A 16,458-nucleotide genomic window follows, 5' to 3' on the forward strand; every position below is an offset into this window, starting at 1 on the left:
ATGAATTATATGTAATAAACTACAGGTAATATAGTTTTAAATTTAATGACAAGTAATATAATGTTTAAATTAACCACATAAAATCAGTATACAAGAGTGTTTTTAGCAAATAAGAACATAAGAAGTGCCCCACTGGATCAGGCCATAGGCCCATCTAGTCCAGCTTCCTGTATCACAGCAGCCCACCAAATGCTCCAGGGAGCACACCAGATAACAAGAGACGTGCAAGGCTTCCTGGGAATTGTAGTTAAGAACATAAGAACAGCGCCACTGAATCAGGCCAAGGGCCCATCTAGTCCAGCTTCTTGTATCTCACAGCAGCCCACCAAATGCCCCAGGGAGCACACCAGATAACGAGAAATCATCCTGGTGCCCTCCCTTACATCTGACACAGCCCATTTCTAAAATCAGGAGGTTGCGCATACACATCATGGCTTGTAACCCGTAATGGACGTTTCCTCCAGAAACTTGTCCAATCCCCTTTTGAAGGCGTCCAGGCCAGATGCCGTCACCACATCCTGTGGCAAGGAGTTCCACAGACCAACCACACGCTGAGTGAAGAAATATTTTCTTTTGTCTGTCCTAACTCTCCCAACACTCAATTTTAGTGGATGTCCCCTGGTTCTGGTGTTATGTGAGAGTGTAAAGAGCATCTCCCTATCCACTCTGTCCATCCCCTGCATAATTTTGTATGTCTCAATCATGTCCCCCCTCAGGCGTCTCTTTTCTAGGCTGAAGAGGCCCAAACGCCGTAGCCTTTCCTCCTAAGGAAGGTGCCCCAGCCCCGTAATCATCTTAGTCGCTCTCTTTTGCACCTTTTCCATTTCCACTATGTCCTTTTGGAGCTTTGTAGTTTGTCATGCCCTACATTTTTTGGATGTCCTACATTTTGAGGTGCCTTGTCCTCTTTGGCAGTTATCACATCTGGTCAGCCTGCTTTAGTATCAGCCCAGTACATCCAAAGTAAGCCATGAAAACTTTCTCCCTTGATTCATCTCAGTGTCAAGAAGAGCCACACGAATGCATTGCTAGGCACAGGGCTGCTGGTAGTAAACGTACAGGAGCCAGGTCAAGAAAAAGTTGGCAACATTAGCTGTGGGAAAGTGGCTCCACCCTGAGCAGGACCAGTGACATTGCTGGGGGGGATCAGAGGGTCAAGCTGCATTGGGTGATGCCCACAGGCGTATGACACCACTGCTGGTCAAAATTTTTTAAATCTTGGTATTTTCTATCAAAAGTTATAGCCAAAAAACCTACAGGGGTGGGGCGATGGTGAAACCACGCCCACCGCCTGCAGCATTGCCCCACCCGCTGCAGGAGGCCAGCGCATAACCGCCATGATGGACCTCCTGATGTGCTGGCCTTCCATACTGGATGACCCAAACCCTAGTGGCGCCACTGAGCAGGGCCCTGTGGACTCAGAAAGAAGTTGCGCCACTTTCAACAGAGCTGAATGCATTGGGGCTGTGCCAAGGAGGATGGTAGGAGGGCACTGAGAGTTGCATCCACATTTTGCCAGCACCACAATGTAATGAAGTTCAGAGGTTGTTGCTCATGTGAAACTCCCTGATCTGCACTACAGGGTTGTTGTGTGGGATGTGGACCCTGACCTTTTTGGAGTCCGGTGGGATCAAAACTAACCACAGACATAAATCACCTGTCCTGTTGGGATTCTCAGGTGTTGTAAGGCAGGAGTCAGGACAAGGAGGAAGCCAAAAGAGCTTTTCAGGGTAAAAACCCCTCTTCTTATGTTAAGCAACTCGATAATGCCGCCTTGTGGACATAAGCAGGACTGATTCCAGGTTGTGACATTTCCACAGGGGGAAGCCCTGTGGTGAGTAAACATAGCAGCAGTGGCGTAGCTAGAGGGGGTGCAAAGCATGAAGTTTTGCAGGAATCTGAAAGTGCCGTACAAGTGGACCCCCCCTCTCCTTCGGAGCCATTCCAGACGGCAGGATGGAATGCAGTGCCTGGAATGGCTCCAAAGGGGAGGGTCCGCTTGCACAGTGCATTCAGGCACCTGCAAAACTTATTGCTTTGCACCCCCTCTAGCTACCCACCTGAATAGCAGAGTATTGAATATATATTTTTAGCCATTCAGATAACACACAAGATTCTTTGTTGCTACAATTATTGTGACTGCTGCCATTTTTAACGCCCCTTTTTTACTTGTTGAGTCACTTTGAAGAGATGCCTGGTTTCTTTTTGTGCTCTTAGCCATTTAGAGCAGCGGTTCTCACACATTCAGCACTGGGACCCACTTTTTAGAATGAGAATCTGTCAGGACCCACTGGAAGTAGGCGAGGCTTGAAGACCCTTCTGTTTAGACAAGACTTCTAAGTTCCTGGACTTTTTAACATCTTTTAACATCTCTTAATATTTTTTAACATTTGTTTACAGGCCTGATCCTTTTTTAATTTGCTGCGCTATGCTCTTATCTGACTAGTTTTTATCTGACTACTGATTTTACAATATGTTACAATATGTTATTTTTTAACTGTCTTAAATTATGTTTTTAATGTGTTTTAACCTTGTTTTGTAAGCCGCCTTGAGTCCCTTCGGGGAGAAAGGCGGGGTAAAAATAAATAAATAAATAAATAATGACCAGAAGTGACATCATCAAGCAGCAAACGTGTTAACAATTCTAGGCTGCAATCCTACCCACACTTACCCAGGAGTAAGTCCCATTGACTGTCATTGTTAAAAGAATACACATAATAGCTTGTTAAAAGTACAGGTCTGCCACATTTCCCCAAATGCAGTCTCATACCATGGTAGCATCAAGTCTAATATATTAAAAAATAAAATACTGAAATGAATGGGGATCCACCTGAAATTGACTCACAACCCACAGTTTGAGAAACACTGATTTAGAGGAAATAACTACTTGTACTGTAAATGGACAGAGTTAAAAACCCCACACAAACCAAAATCCACCCCAAGCACCACAAAGTATGAATGTCTGCCTTGCAATCTGAGCTTTTTACAGTCCCGCTGATAATTGTTAATTGAATGATTGCAAGGGAATGCCAGATTTTTCTGCCAAGGGCTGCTTGCTTCAAGCAGTCCCTTGGTGCTTCATGGGTAGAAGAAGTGTTTGTTTCTGTGAATAAGATAGGATTACAGTCTATGGGCCCAATCCTATCCAACTTTCCAGCACTGGTGCAGCTGCAAAGCAGCTTGGAAGTAAGGGAACCAATGTTCCTTTGCCTTGAGGAGGTCTCTGTGACTGCCACCCCACCAAAGGATGCAGAGCATGCCACACCGGCCCTGGAAAATTAGATAGGATTGAGCCTTCAGTCTGTACAATGAATACAATGGGCTTACTTCTGAGTAAAATACATAAAACCATTTTTAAACCTCTACCACGGGAAGATCCATCACAGGTACATCCAATCCAAGTCATACCTGCACCTGATTATATGGCCCTGTTCCTAGTCATTTCCTCCACAAATAGGAAATTATGACCTGAGCCACATCAACAACCTACCTGCTACACCTCGTGGAATACCTGCTACCTGCTGGAATGCAGAGAATCAGTGGGATACCGCAATCCCGGTCTATAAACTCTACAGGAGGGACAGGCAGGGGCATGTTGGAGGTGGGGTGGCCCTTTATGTTAAGGAAGGGATAGAATCCAGCAAAGTAGAGATTGAAGGTGGGTCCACCGTAGAATCTCTGTGGGTTAAATTACCAGGCTTGTGCAGCGATGTAATACTGGGGGCATGCTATCGTCCTCCAGACCAGAAATCGGATGGGGACCTTGAAATCGGATGGGGACCTGAGGAAAAAGATCAGGGAAGTGACAAGGAGGGACAGGGTTGTAATCATGGGGGACTTCAATTATCCTCATATAGAACTGGTTGGAGGCCAGGAAGCAGAGAGTGGGTGTCAATGGGCAATTTTCACAATGGAGAGAGCGGTGTGCCCCAAGGATCTGTCCTGGGACCGGTGCTTTTCAACCTCTTCATAAATGACCTGGAGACAGGGTTGAGCAGTGAGGTTGCAAAGTTTGCAGACGACACCAAACTTTTCCAAGTGGTGAAGACCAGAAGTGATTGTGAGGACCTCCAGAAGGATCTCTCCAGACTTGCAGAATGGGCAGCAAAATGGCAGATGTGTTTCAATGTCAGTAAGTGTAAAGTCATGCACATTGGGTCAAAAAATCAAAACTTTAGATATAGGCTGATGGGTTCTGAGCTGTCTGTGACAGATCAGGAGAGAGATCTTGGGGTGGTGGTGGACAGGTCGATGAAAGTGTCGACCCAATGCGCAGCGGCAGCGAAGAAGGCCAATTCTATGCTTGGGATCATTAGGAAGGGTATTGAGAACAAAACGGCTAATATTATAATGCTGTTGTACAAATCAATGGTAAGGCCACACCTGGAGTATTGTGTCCAGTTCTGGTCGCCGCATCTCAAAAAAGACATAGTGGAAATGGAAAAGGTGCAAAAGAGAGCGACTAAGATGATTACGGGGCTGGGGCACCTTCCTTAGGAGGAAAGGCTACGGCGTTTGGGCCTCTTCAGCCTAGAAAAGAGACGCCTGAGGGGGGGCATGATTGAGACATACAAAATTATGCAGGGGATGGACAGAGTGGATAGGGAGTTGCTCTTTACACTCTCACATAATACCAGAACCAGGGGACATCCACTAAAATTGAGTGTCGGGAGAGTTAGGACAGACAAAAGAAAATATTTCTTTACTCAGCGTGTGGTCGGTCTGTGGAACTCCTTGCCACAGGATGTGGTGATGGCGTCTGGCCTGGACGCCTTTAAAAGGGGATTGGACAAGTTTCTGGAGGAAAAATCCATTGCCGGGTACAAGCCATGATGTGTATGCTCAACCTCCTGATTTTAGAAATGGGCTATGTCAGAATGCAAGATGCAAGGGAGGGCACCAGAATGAGGTCTCTTGTTATCTGGCGTGCTCCCTGGGGCATTTGGTGGGCCGCTGTGAGATACAGGAAGCTGGACTAGATGGGCCTATGGCCTGATCCAGTGGGGCTGTTCTTATGTACACTAGTGGAGAATGCTGGGAGGTTTACCTTGCCACCCTGGGACAGGATGACTGTAGGTGATTTTAAAAAGCCCACGTGAAAGCTGATGTCCATATGACACCATTAGAGGCATAGAGGGATGTGCTGCTCCTCTGGGCAGCTGCCTCAGCACTGTATTTTGTTTTTGGTTTCTTCCTCAGAACACTATCAAATTATGAATGTGATGATGATGGCCGGATCCCAAAGGAACTCCTCTATGGAGAACTCGTGCAAGGAAAGCGCCCTACAGGTAGACCACAGCTGCGATACAAGGACATCTGCAAGAGGGATCTGAAGGCCTTAGGAGTGGACCTCAACAGGTGGGAAACCCTGGCCTCTGAGCGGCCCGCTTGGAAGCAGGCTGTGCAGCATGGCCTTTCCCAGTTTGAAGAGACACTTGGCCAACAGTCTGAGGCAAAGAGGCAAAGAAGGAAGGCCCACAGCCAGGGAGACAGGCCAGGGACAGACTGCACTTGCTCCCAGTGTGGAAGGGATTGTCACTCCCGAATCGGCCTTTTCAGCCACATTAGACGCTGTGTCAGAACCACCATTCAGAGCGCGATACCAGAGTCTTTCGAGACTGAAGTTTGCCAACAGTGATGCTACTATGCCAGAGAGCCAAATAGCATTTGTGACCACAGAGAAAATGTAGCCAGTTCAGAGTGAGGGCTTCTTGTAATATGTGTTGATTTCCACCCTGAATGGGCAAAAGGGAGGGAATGTATGTCAGATGATAGAAGGGGAGGGAGGGCTGCCCAGGGAAAACAGTGGCAGGCCTGGAGGGGGGAGGTGGGCAAATGCCCTGAGCGCTGTGTCCGTGCGGCACTCCAGACCACATGGGAAGCCTTCTGAGGTTACCAATGAGATCTTAAGCAAGACATATTGTTTAAGAACATGGAGAAGCCTCAGAAGACTTTCCCAGTTGTTCCTAGTGTCACATGAGGCCCCATTGCACTGGGTAAGTATGGGGGGGAGGCATGGTGTGGGGGGGCAGCATCACAGACCTTTGCCCTAGGGAGCTGTTCTGCCAGATTCCCACTGGACCTTGCGCCTGCTTAAGGCTGATTAGTTTCCCTTGTTAGACTCATAAGGGAGAGTCAGAGTCAAGTCCCAGTCCACAGATTCCAAGCCAGTCAGTCCAATCAGTTAAAGTTGCCAACTCAGAGTCCAGAGCCAATAAGCCTTATAGTCTGAGGTCAGGTTCCAGGTAAGTCAGTCAGGGTATCAGTGTCAAAGTCAATACACCAAGTCACAGTCCAATTCCAAAGTCAATAAGCCCAGTCTGCCTCCTCTCCTACCTGCACTCCTTCTACAACCCACACCCCCCTTCCTGCCTCAGGTGCTCCTTATATCCCTGAGGGCCCTATTGCCTTCAAGTGGCTGCAGCTGTGCAGCACACTCTGCTGGATGCCCAGGCCTTACCCTTAAAGGGGCCACTCCTGACACCACAGCCTACCTCCTCGCCAGATCTTCCGCGATTCCAATACCTGAGCATCAAGGAGCAGGTCTGTTACTGAGGAAAAATGAACAGTAGTTCCCTATTCACAGCCCCCTTCTACTAAAATGGGGGGGGGGTTTCCCATTGCCAAAGAACAAAGCTCTTGGGTCTGATTCAGTTCAGTCCTACTGCTGTGCCCACCCTCAGACTACCTGTTCGTGTTGCAACACCAGAGCCACCAAACATACACCAGCAGCTGATTCATTTTGGCTTTTATTTGTAAATCTCATACAGTCGGTCATTTCAATGCATTTAAAATTTGTTATACCAAGACATTCTCTGATTTGCATTCATACAAATGAATGAAACATTTATTGGATATGGTCATGAAGCATTTATTGGATAAAGTGCAAGTGAAAAAAACTTCATAAGGTACAAAATGACTGATGGAACCAGCAGACCAGCATCAAAATGGGAACCTTCTAGATGTCAGCTGTCATGGCATAGCTAGAGGGGGTGCAAAGCACTAAGTCTGCAGGGAGCCTCTCCGCAGCATGCAAGCAGCGCCTCCCCTTTGAAGTCAGGCATTCCACATCCATTTTGCTCCCATTCCCCAGAATGGCACTGAAAGGGAGGGGGAGGGGCTGCTTGTACGCTGCAGTGAGGCTCCCTGCAAAACTTAGTGCTTTGTACCCCCTCTAGCTACGCCACTGCCATCCACTATTCCTTCTCCAACAATCTCAGTTTTACTAATGAGAACGATAGTTTGGTACTTCTCGTATTTACTTATCCATATGTGCCGAGACAGTTATAAAGGCCTCAGTGGGGGGGGGGGGAGCAGAAAAATACCGCTCCAATCAGTTCCTGGAGAAAAGCAGTGAAGGAACTTATGGCCATAGTATTAAGCATCTGTTGCTGTTTTCGAAAGAGAAGTAAACAAAATGACTGAAGACAGTTTGGTCCCAGGAAAGAGCCATGAAATTGAAAGCCCTCCATCTCTTGCTGTTATGGCTTGTCTCTCCAACAGAAGACCAGCTTTACCAGTAAGCCTCGGGCACCAGGTCTTAGTCCCTGCTCTCTAAATAAGCTTGAGAGCATGAATCTGAAAGAATCACATCTGCTTGCCCTTGCTTCCACCCCCAGCACAGCCTCCCTTGTGTCGGTTTCCAGACTGTAAGCCCTGTGGGGCAGGGACCTGTCCGTTTCACTCTAGTGCCGTGTACATTGATGACACTGATAAACAAACAACAACATCAGAATCTGCCTGAGCCCACTGACTACTCACTAGGTCACTTCACCGTTAAGAAGCTGCCTTGGACTGAGTCACGCGACTGATCCATCTAGCCCAGTGCCTCCTACTCTGATGAGCAGCAGTTCTCCAAAGTCCTTCCCAGCCCTGCCACTAGATATCCTTTTACCTGGAGACTTCCCTCTCAGATACCTTGTCCAATGCTAGAAATGATCGATCCCTGGAGGACCCAGTTAGGGACGCTGTGAAGGACAATAACCTTCAAGGCTAGACACAAGGAAGACTGTCCTGTCAGAGCCGTGTAGCGCCGGAACAGTCTGCCTCGTGCTGTAGTATGCTCTCCCTCATTGGAGGTTTGCAAGCAGAGGCTGGATGGCCACGTCAGTTGCCTGTGCTGAGCAGGGGGTTGGACTAGATGATCTCTAAGGCACCTTCTAACATTCTCTGATTCTGTGAATTCTACATCCTTTAAACAACACAGACATCAGTCAAATCTACCCAGTTCCTCTTATTAGGCACAATTTATTCTGGTTTTGCTACTTGTGGGGCAGGACAAAGCACTATTCCCATTTCCTGGAAATCTTACTGAACCCAGAGTAGGCATCACCAACACTTTCACGCACACTGTGGCAAATATGCGGACTAGTAACTTGCTCCTTTTTTCTTTCTAAATGAAAGCTGGGCCATGCCCAGTACAACATGCCACACGTTCTCGCCACTTCAGCAGAATCCCAGCATACGCAGTCCTGCGCACAGGGATCAGCCCGACTACATAAAGTGCCAATGCTCAGTGGTATAGCTAAAGAGGGTGCAGAGCACTAAGTTTTGCAGGGAGCCTCCCTGAAGTGTGCAAGTGGCCCCTCTCCCTCCCCTCTGGAGCCAGGCATATGCCTCTGTTTTGATTCCCACTGCCCGGAATGGCTCCAAAGGGGAACGGGAGGTGCAGCTTGCATGCTGTGGTGAGGCTCCCTGCAAAACAGTGCTTTGCACCCCTCTAGCTATGCCACTGCTAATGCTGCAGCTCAATAATCTCTGCAGGTGGGGAACATCCAACTGATGTGCTTCTACTGCTTCTTCCTGGGCTCCCACAGGCCAGATTTCTTTCTGTTCAGCCCTTTCCCATCCTACACACTGATTACTAAACTTATTTATATCCTGCCTTTCTTCCATGTTTAAAGCTCAAGGCGGTGTATCCATCGTATTCCCAGGTGGTCTCCCATCCAGGCACTACCAGGGCCAGAACTGCTTGGCTTAAGCAAGGTTACAGCCTCAGGTGCCTTGGAACATAGTATCAGACCCTAGGAAAAATTCAGGAGGTGCTGGCATGTGCGTTCCAGCCCCAACACCACAGACAAGTTGTGCAAGTTAACGACAAGCCCTTTGATGAACTTGGCAACGTGTTTTTCTAGTTGGGATAGACACATCCCATCTGCGCATGTGCGCGTGAGAGACGCAGCTCTCTGTGTAAACATGCAGTCCCGTGGCACTTATATTGCAGCTGCCCCCCGAAGGTGGGACTGGCTTGAGGCCTCTCTGCACCATCACATGGCCTGTCACTGGCTACAAATTATGCCTTGGACATGACAAACAACAAGAACAAAAAATATTTTGGCTTCCGGAAAAGGCACCTTTATAAAAAAAAAATGGAAAACATGAGAGCTCGTTCCCTTGAAAAGTGAATGCATGCACAGTACATATATGGCAGGCATATATATATTATATATAAATATATATACTGCACATTGGAAGATCATATACACATGGGTCTCTGTAGCACAAGAGGAAGAAGAGTCCTTCTGGAGATCAGACACTTGTGAGGTTTCTACTGGTGAAAAGTTGCACTTTAAGGATTCCTGGGAGTTCGTTGGTCCGTTTGTTTCCTTTGTCTTGGAGGTGGAGGACGTGCCCGGACTGAAGGTCATTGGGGTCACCTGCAAGAGCAACCTGGCCCAGGAACTCATCACTGATGATGTTATGGTTCCAGATCTGTCAGGTCAGAAGGTGGAAAATTAGGCAAGAAAAGCTTCTAATGCAATCCACTAGATACCCAGTGGTGGATCTAGTGTTTGTGCTGGGCGGGGGAGGGGCATGAGTACTCCCTTAACACCAGACCACAGGTCAACCAGATGGGTAGACTTGGGCTCCAGCCAGGACTTGGAGCCCAGATCTACCTGCTGGGTAGACCTGGGCTCCTGGCTGAGCTTATGCCCCCCGTGGCCATTTGCTGGGCAGGTAAATCTGGGCTCTTGCCCAAACTTGGAGCCCAGATCCACCTGTGGGGTAGACCTGGACTCCTGGTTGAGCTTATGGCCTCTGTGGCTGTTTGCTGTGCAGGTAGATCTGGGCTGCTGCCTGAACATGGAGCCCAGATCTACATGCCGGGTAGACCTGGGCTCCCATTGCAACTCATTTCCATCGGCCACCAATGCCCCACCCAGTGGGCATTCCCCTGGCTCCCGACTTTGCTTCCTGCTGGTGCGACACCCATGTCCCACCCTGGATCTGCCCATGCAGACACCGGGGCTCTGAGCATGACACACATCCACAATCAAGGCATCTGTAGCTCACTTGTGGGAACTTTAGCTTTCAGTGAGCTCTAAGAAATAAGTTTCCTTTGGTTCAAAACATTTAAGAGTTTGTGTGGCTAATGCATGGTGAAAGGAGAGGCTTAAGTTGTAGCAGCAAAAAGTGCCACAGCAACCTGAAGAAGCCAACTTTTTGACAATGAAAAAACGAGCCAAAAGTTTTAGGAAACTGAACTCTGTGGCCAGGTCAAGTTTCCAGGGTTCTTCTGGGAATCACACCTCACACACCAGCCCAGCAATTTTCAACATTTTTTTTCTTATGGGATACTGACAGCAGTGGTCTTCTTTATTGTCTTCACTTCTGGCGATGTCACTTCCGGCTTCAGGGAGACTCTTCAGGGTTCTGCGGCTCTGTTTCTAGGGCTTCTGTAGTAACAGACTGTCCCTCTTCCACTGCTGACAACTCGTTACTACAGACAGTTGTCCTAGAAACAGAGCTGCAGAACCCAGAAGAGTTTTTTCAGCTATTTTCAACCATGGTGCTCCAAACCGCCGTGGCATACCTTTGGTGGCACACCTGTTGAAAAATAGTTGCACTGGCCCAAGCCGTAAACAAAATAAAAATGGAGAGTGTTTCTGAGGAAGAGCATCAGATCAGATCCTATTTTATTCCCCGCTTCTATCGCATCTGCTGGCCTTGGTTTAGCGGAGACAGTTTTCAATGGTGACACACCTCCACCATCTAAGGAAGGCCTCACCTGGATGACAATAGGCTGCCCTGGCTTCTTGCGGTAGAACAGGCCTTTCACATCAAATTCTGGCGTCAGGGTATTCTTCAGTGCTGAAGAACGAACCTTCTCCCCTTCACACCTGATGATCACGTAGGGATCAACTCCTGGAAAAAAAAACAAAATGGTGGCTGAAACTTTGAAGCAGGCCCCTATCACCCTCAGGACTGGGCCTCCATGAATTTGTCTAATTCACTTTTAAAGTAATCTAAGATAGTGGCTTTTGGCACAACCACATGCTCCCCGTGCCCTGCTGGAACCAGTGGCGTGCCTAAGGGGGTGCAGGGGGTAGCAGTTGCAATGGGCATCAAGCTTTAAGGGGGCAACAAGCTGAGCTGGACACTAGTGACCAAAATTGTGAAAATCTTGGTATGTATGAATAATTCCATGGTGTTATATATCATAGGAAAAGTAATTCAATGCAGAATGCAATGAAACAAACCACACTGGAATATCTGTATTCTATCAAACATTATGGCCTGTTAACCAGAAATTGAAAACACAACTGCCTTATAGAACAAAAAGTGGATTTTCTTAACTCAAAAATGACTTATGAGACTGATTGTTCTGAAAGCCAATGACATACGTATTATTATGTTATTGAGATGTTGCAATGACTTGTTATTATGATACAGCATGAAACCAAGAAGGTGTTAATATGAGTTGGCTCTCATTTCCATGTAGCATAATAGTTACCCCTGCTAACTGGGTAAAGAGGCACTTTTTCAAGTGGTGCTCCTCTTATATCTAGCAGGGGGAAAATAACCATCCCTCTTCACCCCAGCACAGTGTCTCCAACTAATCAGGGGCACACTTTTTCTTTATTTACTTAATTAAATTTGATTTTGTCTTGGGGGTGGGGGCTACAAATCTTCTTTGAACCCAGGTAGCAGACAGATGCCTTAGCTAATGCCACTGGCTGGGGGGAGATTACAGAGCAAGTGGTTGGCGAGCTGCTGGGGGAGAAGGCAGGTTTCCCCCCAATTTTCACTTTATAAAAAGCCGGAGCGTGTCGTCACTTCTGGTTGTGACATCACTTCTGTGGCATCATTTTGAGCTTGGCACTGGGCTACACGATCACTGGCTATGCCACTGGCTGGAACTAAGCTTAAGAGTCTGTGTCACTGTGAGGTGCACCCCCAGAAGGCAATGCTGGCCCTTGGAGCCTGCAAGCTGACTCCTGGCAGAAACTGGAAGCAAACACAGCAGAGTCTTGTAGCACTTCAGAGACTGACTGTACAGATGGCAGCATTAGTTTTGGTATTCAATGTGCCCAAAGACTCTTGGTTGTCTTTACAGTAACAAGACAACATGCTTACAGCTCTGAATGTTGCTGCCCTTTACAGACAGACAGACAGACAGACAGACAGACAGACAGACAGACAGACAGACAGCAGATACAAGGGAGAACTGTATTAATCCTAGTATAAATCCCAACACATTTCAAGTAAGGAGCTCATCAGTCTAGGAAAAAAGGCTCCTGAGAGGGGACATGATTGAGACATACACAATTATGCAGGGGATGGAAACAGCAGATAGAGGAATGTTCTTTTCCCTCTCACAGAACACCAGCACCCGGGGACATCCACTAACATTGAGTGTGAGGAGAGCTAGGACAGACAAAAGCAAATACAGATGCCCCCCCCAGAGTGTAGTCTATGGAACTCCTTGCCACATGATGTAGTGATGGTGTCTGGCCTAGATACCTTTAAAAGGGGGTTGGATAGATTTCTGGAAGATAAGTCCACCACAGGGTACAAATCATGATGGGTCCATGCAACCTCCTGATTTTAGGAGTAGCCTGTCTCTGCATGTCAGGTGCAAAAGGAGTGACACCAGGATGCAGGTATCTTGCATGCTTCCTGAGGCGTCTGGTTGGCCACTGTGAGATACAGGAAGCTGGACTAGATGGGCCTTCGGCCTGAACCAGCAGGGTTGGTCTTATGTTCTTATGCCACTAAGGGAAAATCTCAGATGACTTTTGTGGTGCTGTCCTTTTAGTGTGCTTTGCTGGAAACCAGCCTTTAGGATTCAGTACCTTCATGGGAGTCTTGGTTCTTCAGTCCAGATGCTGAGATGATGTGGACCTGTGAGACCACCTGGGGGTAGCCACACATTCCACTCCAGCAGGTGTGGGGGGGCTCATCCAGGGTCAGCTCTCTGTGAGGGGAGAACACATGCCCACACATCAGTGATTCCTGTCCCAGAATTATTAGTGTCTCTCTCATCTCATAGTCCTAATCATACCTATCACACTCTGGGACTGGGCAGCCAGGAATTCAAGGTGCTAATAGTACCAAACTCAGTTGAATGAGACCAGAGCTAAAAGGGGAAACTGGGGCAGACGTTGGGACAGGCTTAAGCAGGATTTGGAAGGCAGGCAGGGAGATAGGGGAATATCACTACAGCTGTGAATTGCAGGTATTTGTAAGGATCCAATCCTATCCGACTTTCCAGCACTGATGTAGCCACAATGCAGCCCCAAGATAAGGGAACAAATGTGGCCTCCGTGAGTCCCTCCCGCATTGGATGCAGCACATGTCCCATTGGCACAGCTGAATCAGTGCAGAAAATTTGGATAGGATTTGGCCCTGTGGTACTTAGTCTGTTTCCCAGTCAAGGGCCCAGAAGCGTTATAGCGAGGCTGAATCGGGGATTCAAGGAAGTGCCTGGGAGGGGAGAGCTATGGTTCCTCGAGGAGCCATGCAGTTGTTTTAGCTCTCTTTCTGCAGCAGTGACTGGCTCTCTGCAAGAGGCAGAAGAACACAGGTCAACCCCTGCCTTTTTCTTGCCTCCAATCCTTTACACAAGGGAAGCCGTATAATGAACTAGTGCAGTGATTCCCAAACTGTGAGCCATGGCTTTCTGGGGAGCCACAGAAACCAGTAGGGGAGCCATGGAATCCTCATGAAAAACCTGCCACCCTATACAAAGTATAGGACTGTAGCTCTAATGGGAAGCCAATAGCCCAGGTGGGCAGGGGAGCTGCCAGTCGAAAAAGTTTGGGAATTGTTGCACTAGAGCAGGGGTGTCCAAAGTTTTTGGCAGGAGGGCCACATCATCTCTCTGACACTGTGTTGGGGGCCGAATTAATTTACATTTCACATTTGAATAAATTTGCATAAATGAATATATTAGAGGTGGAACTTGTATGAATGGATGAAGGTCTTGCAATAGCTCAAGGCCTATAAAAGTCCTTGCACAAAGCAAGGCCGGCCTTTCCTTCAAGGCCACTGCTGCATCACAGACCTGAAACAGCAAGCAGGGGAGGGAACCCTTGCAAGAGCTAATGCAAGAGCTCAAACAGTCATCTTCACACTGAGAGCAGTTATGTCAGGCCAGCATGGGCTCCAGCAAGTTTCCAGAGGGCCAGATGCTCATTGGAGACTGGGGGCTCCCTGCGGGCCAGATTGTGAGTCCCTGAGGGCCGCAAGTGGCCCCCGGGCCAGGGTTTGGGCACCCCTGCACTAGAGTTATGAATGGAGAGAGAGAGAGAGAGAGAGAGAGAGAGAGAGAGAGAGAGAGAGGCTGGCAGGAAGGAAGGAAGACAGCTCCTTACTGGCAGTCAGAAGGCACATCTGTGAATTCCCTGAGAAGGAAATCGCCCACATGGCCAGGGTCAAAGGTTGTGGGGATGATGACGTAGCGGCCTTCGTTCAGGTCTGTCCTCAGAAAGACGCTGCGAGAATTGATGTAGATGGAGCTGGCTACTTTGGACTGCAGCATGTGCATCCGGTAAATGCGGTTTAGCTCCACCTGGCCAGGAAAAATTGCAAAAAGAAACAGGGATGTTCATGTCCAGCATGCTTCTGTTGCAGGGTTAGTTCCAATATAGAATGTCTGTTCTAGAACTGGGGTTCCTGCCCTTGCAGACAAGCTGCCACACTCCACACCATCTATTCGGATGGGTACCAGCTTTCTAAGCTGACAGAGCAGAAGTTTTTGCTGACTGAGATCACTGAACTGGAGCTGCTGCCAGGGACTGAACTAGGATCTTCTGCACCAAAGCAGCTGCTCCAAGTCTGGTCCTATTTGGCACTCGTATGACCCTGAGCTTCTCAGGGGGACACACATGAGACCAAACGAAAGATGCCAACGACATGTGCCAGGGTCAACAAGAACCGTGTTTCAGCATGAGAAGCACCAACATTCTTCAGTTGGGATTAAAATCTGAGCAGGAGAGGACTGGGCTTCCCCCAGAAAAATTGAGGCTGGATGGGCAAAAGCCCAGTAGGGGCGCAACATCTTGGTGGGGTGTTTCTCCATTGCTGTACTGAAGGGGGGATCATGGACGGCTGCCAGACAAGGTCAACATGGTTTCCAAGTCTCCACTTGGCTCGGAAAACAGGCAAGTTCTTTTTGATTTTTTAAATTTCTGACTTTGTCCGAGGCGACTGGGTGCCTGAACTTGCCTTCTCTACACATAACCAGGATTCAAAGAGAAGCTCCCATTTCCGTAGCATTTCTGCACAAGCCCCAATCCAAAACGTCACCTCAGGGACAGGCTAGTGGCTGATGCCACATCTGCCCAGCTTACCTTAAAAATGTCAAATCCAATGGCTAAGTTCTCTCCTTTGCCCTCTTTTCTGCTTGTTCGTTTGGGCCTCTGTTGGATGCTGATGAGAACCTCATCCTCTGTTTTCTTCACATCAAAAACATACTGGCAGAAACAGAAAGGGGACAGAAAAACAGGAGAAGTTGAGGGGGGCACCTGTTTGGTGGCTTCAAAGTCAGGGACAGCAACAGCTATATATTCTCCTCCAAGTGGTTGGCAACCTTCAGTCTCGAAAGACTATGGTATAAGCCTACAGCACCCGGTATTCTCAAGCGGTCTCCCATCCAAGTACTAACCAGGCCTGACCCTGCTTAGCTTCCGAGATCAGACGAGATCGGGCATTGCGGGGTAACAGTTCCGACTTCCCCTGGGGGAAGGCCGACAGGAGCCGAGGGGCGTCCTGTTCGGGACTCCTCATCTCTATGGGACGAGGATGGGGAGGTTAGAGAACAACAAGACAAAGGCAGGGTAGGAGAAGAAATTAGGAATGGTAGCATGATGGGATGTGATAGACGGTTTGGCACAATGAGAAGATGCAGGGACAAAGGAGCGAATAAGCAGCCCATCCTGGGGCATTCCATGTACAAATGCTTTTATGCGAATGCCCGAAGTCTCCAAGCAAAGATGGGAGAACTGGAATGTCTGGTGACAAAAGGAAAACATTGACATAGTGGGCATAACGGAAACCTGGTGGAATGCGGAGAATCAGTGGGATACCGCAATCCCGGGCTAAAACTCTACAGGAGGGACAGGGAGGGGCGTGTTGGGTGGTCATTTATGTTAAGGAAGAAATAGAATCCAGCAAAGTAGAGATTGAACGCGGGTCCGACTCCACCATAGAGTCTCTATGGGTTAAATTACCAGG

At 48.2% G+C, this 16,458-nt stretch overlaps 1 protein-coding gene across 3 annotated transcripts in view; it reads right to left on the reverse strand.

Annotated features, from left to right (window-relative positions):
- Positions 1–6,733: 6,733 nt before the first annotated feature.
- CAPN5 (calpain 5) overlaps positions 6,734–16,458 on the reverse strand; it is a 91,086-nt gene continuing 81,361 nt past the window's right edge. For all 3 annotated transcript variants that reach the window (XM_066621716.1, XM_066621717.1, XM_066621718.1), the window contains 5 exons: positions 15,576–15,698; positions 14,598–14,794; positions 13,077–13,198; positions 11,009–11,145; positions 6,734–9,711 (listed from right to left, as the gene is read on the reverse strand). In XM_066621716.1, the coding sequence (XP_066477813.1) occupies positions 9,529–9,711; positions 11,009–11,145; positions 13,077–13,198; positions 14,598–14,794; positions 15,576–15,698 (762 nt within the window). In that variant the 3' untranslated portion in view covers positions 6,734–9,528. The remainder of the gene's footprint in view (positions 9,712–11,008; positions 11,146–13,076; positions 13,199–14,597; positions 14,795–15,575; positions 15,699–16,458) is intronic.

This window comes from Tiliqua scincoides, chromosome 3 (assembly GCF_035046505.1).
Source record: "Tiliqua scincoides isolate rTilSci1 chromosome 3, rTilSci1.hap2, whole genome shotgun sequence".
In the NCBI taxonomy this organism is placed as follows: Eukaryota; Metazoa; Chordata; class Lepidosauria; order Squamata; family Scincidae; genus Tiliqua; species Tiliqua scincoides.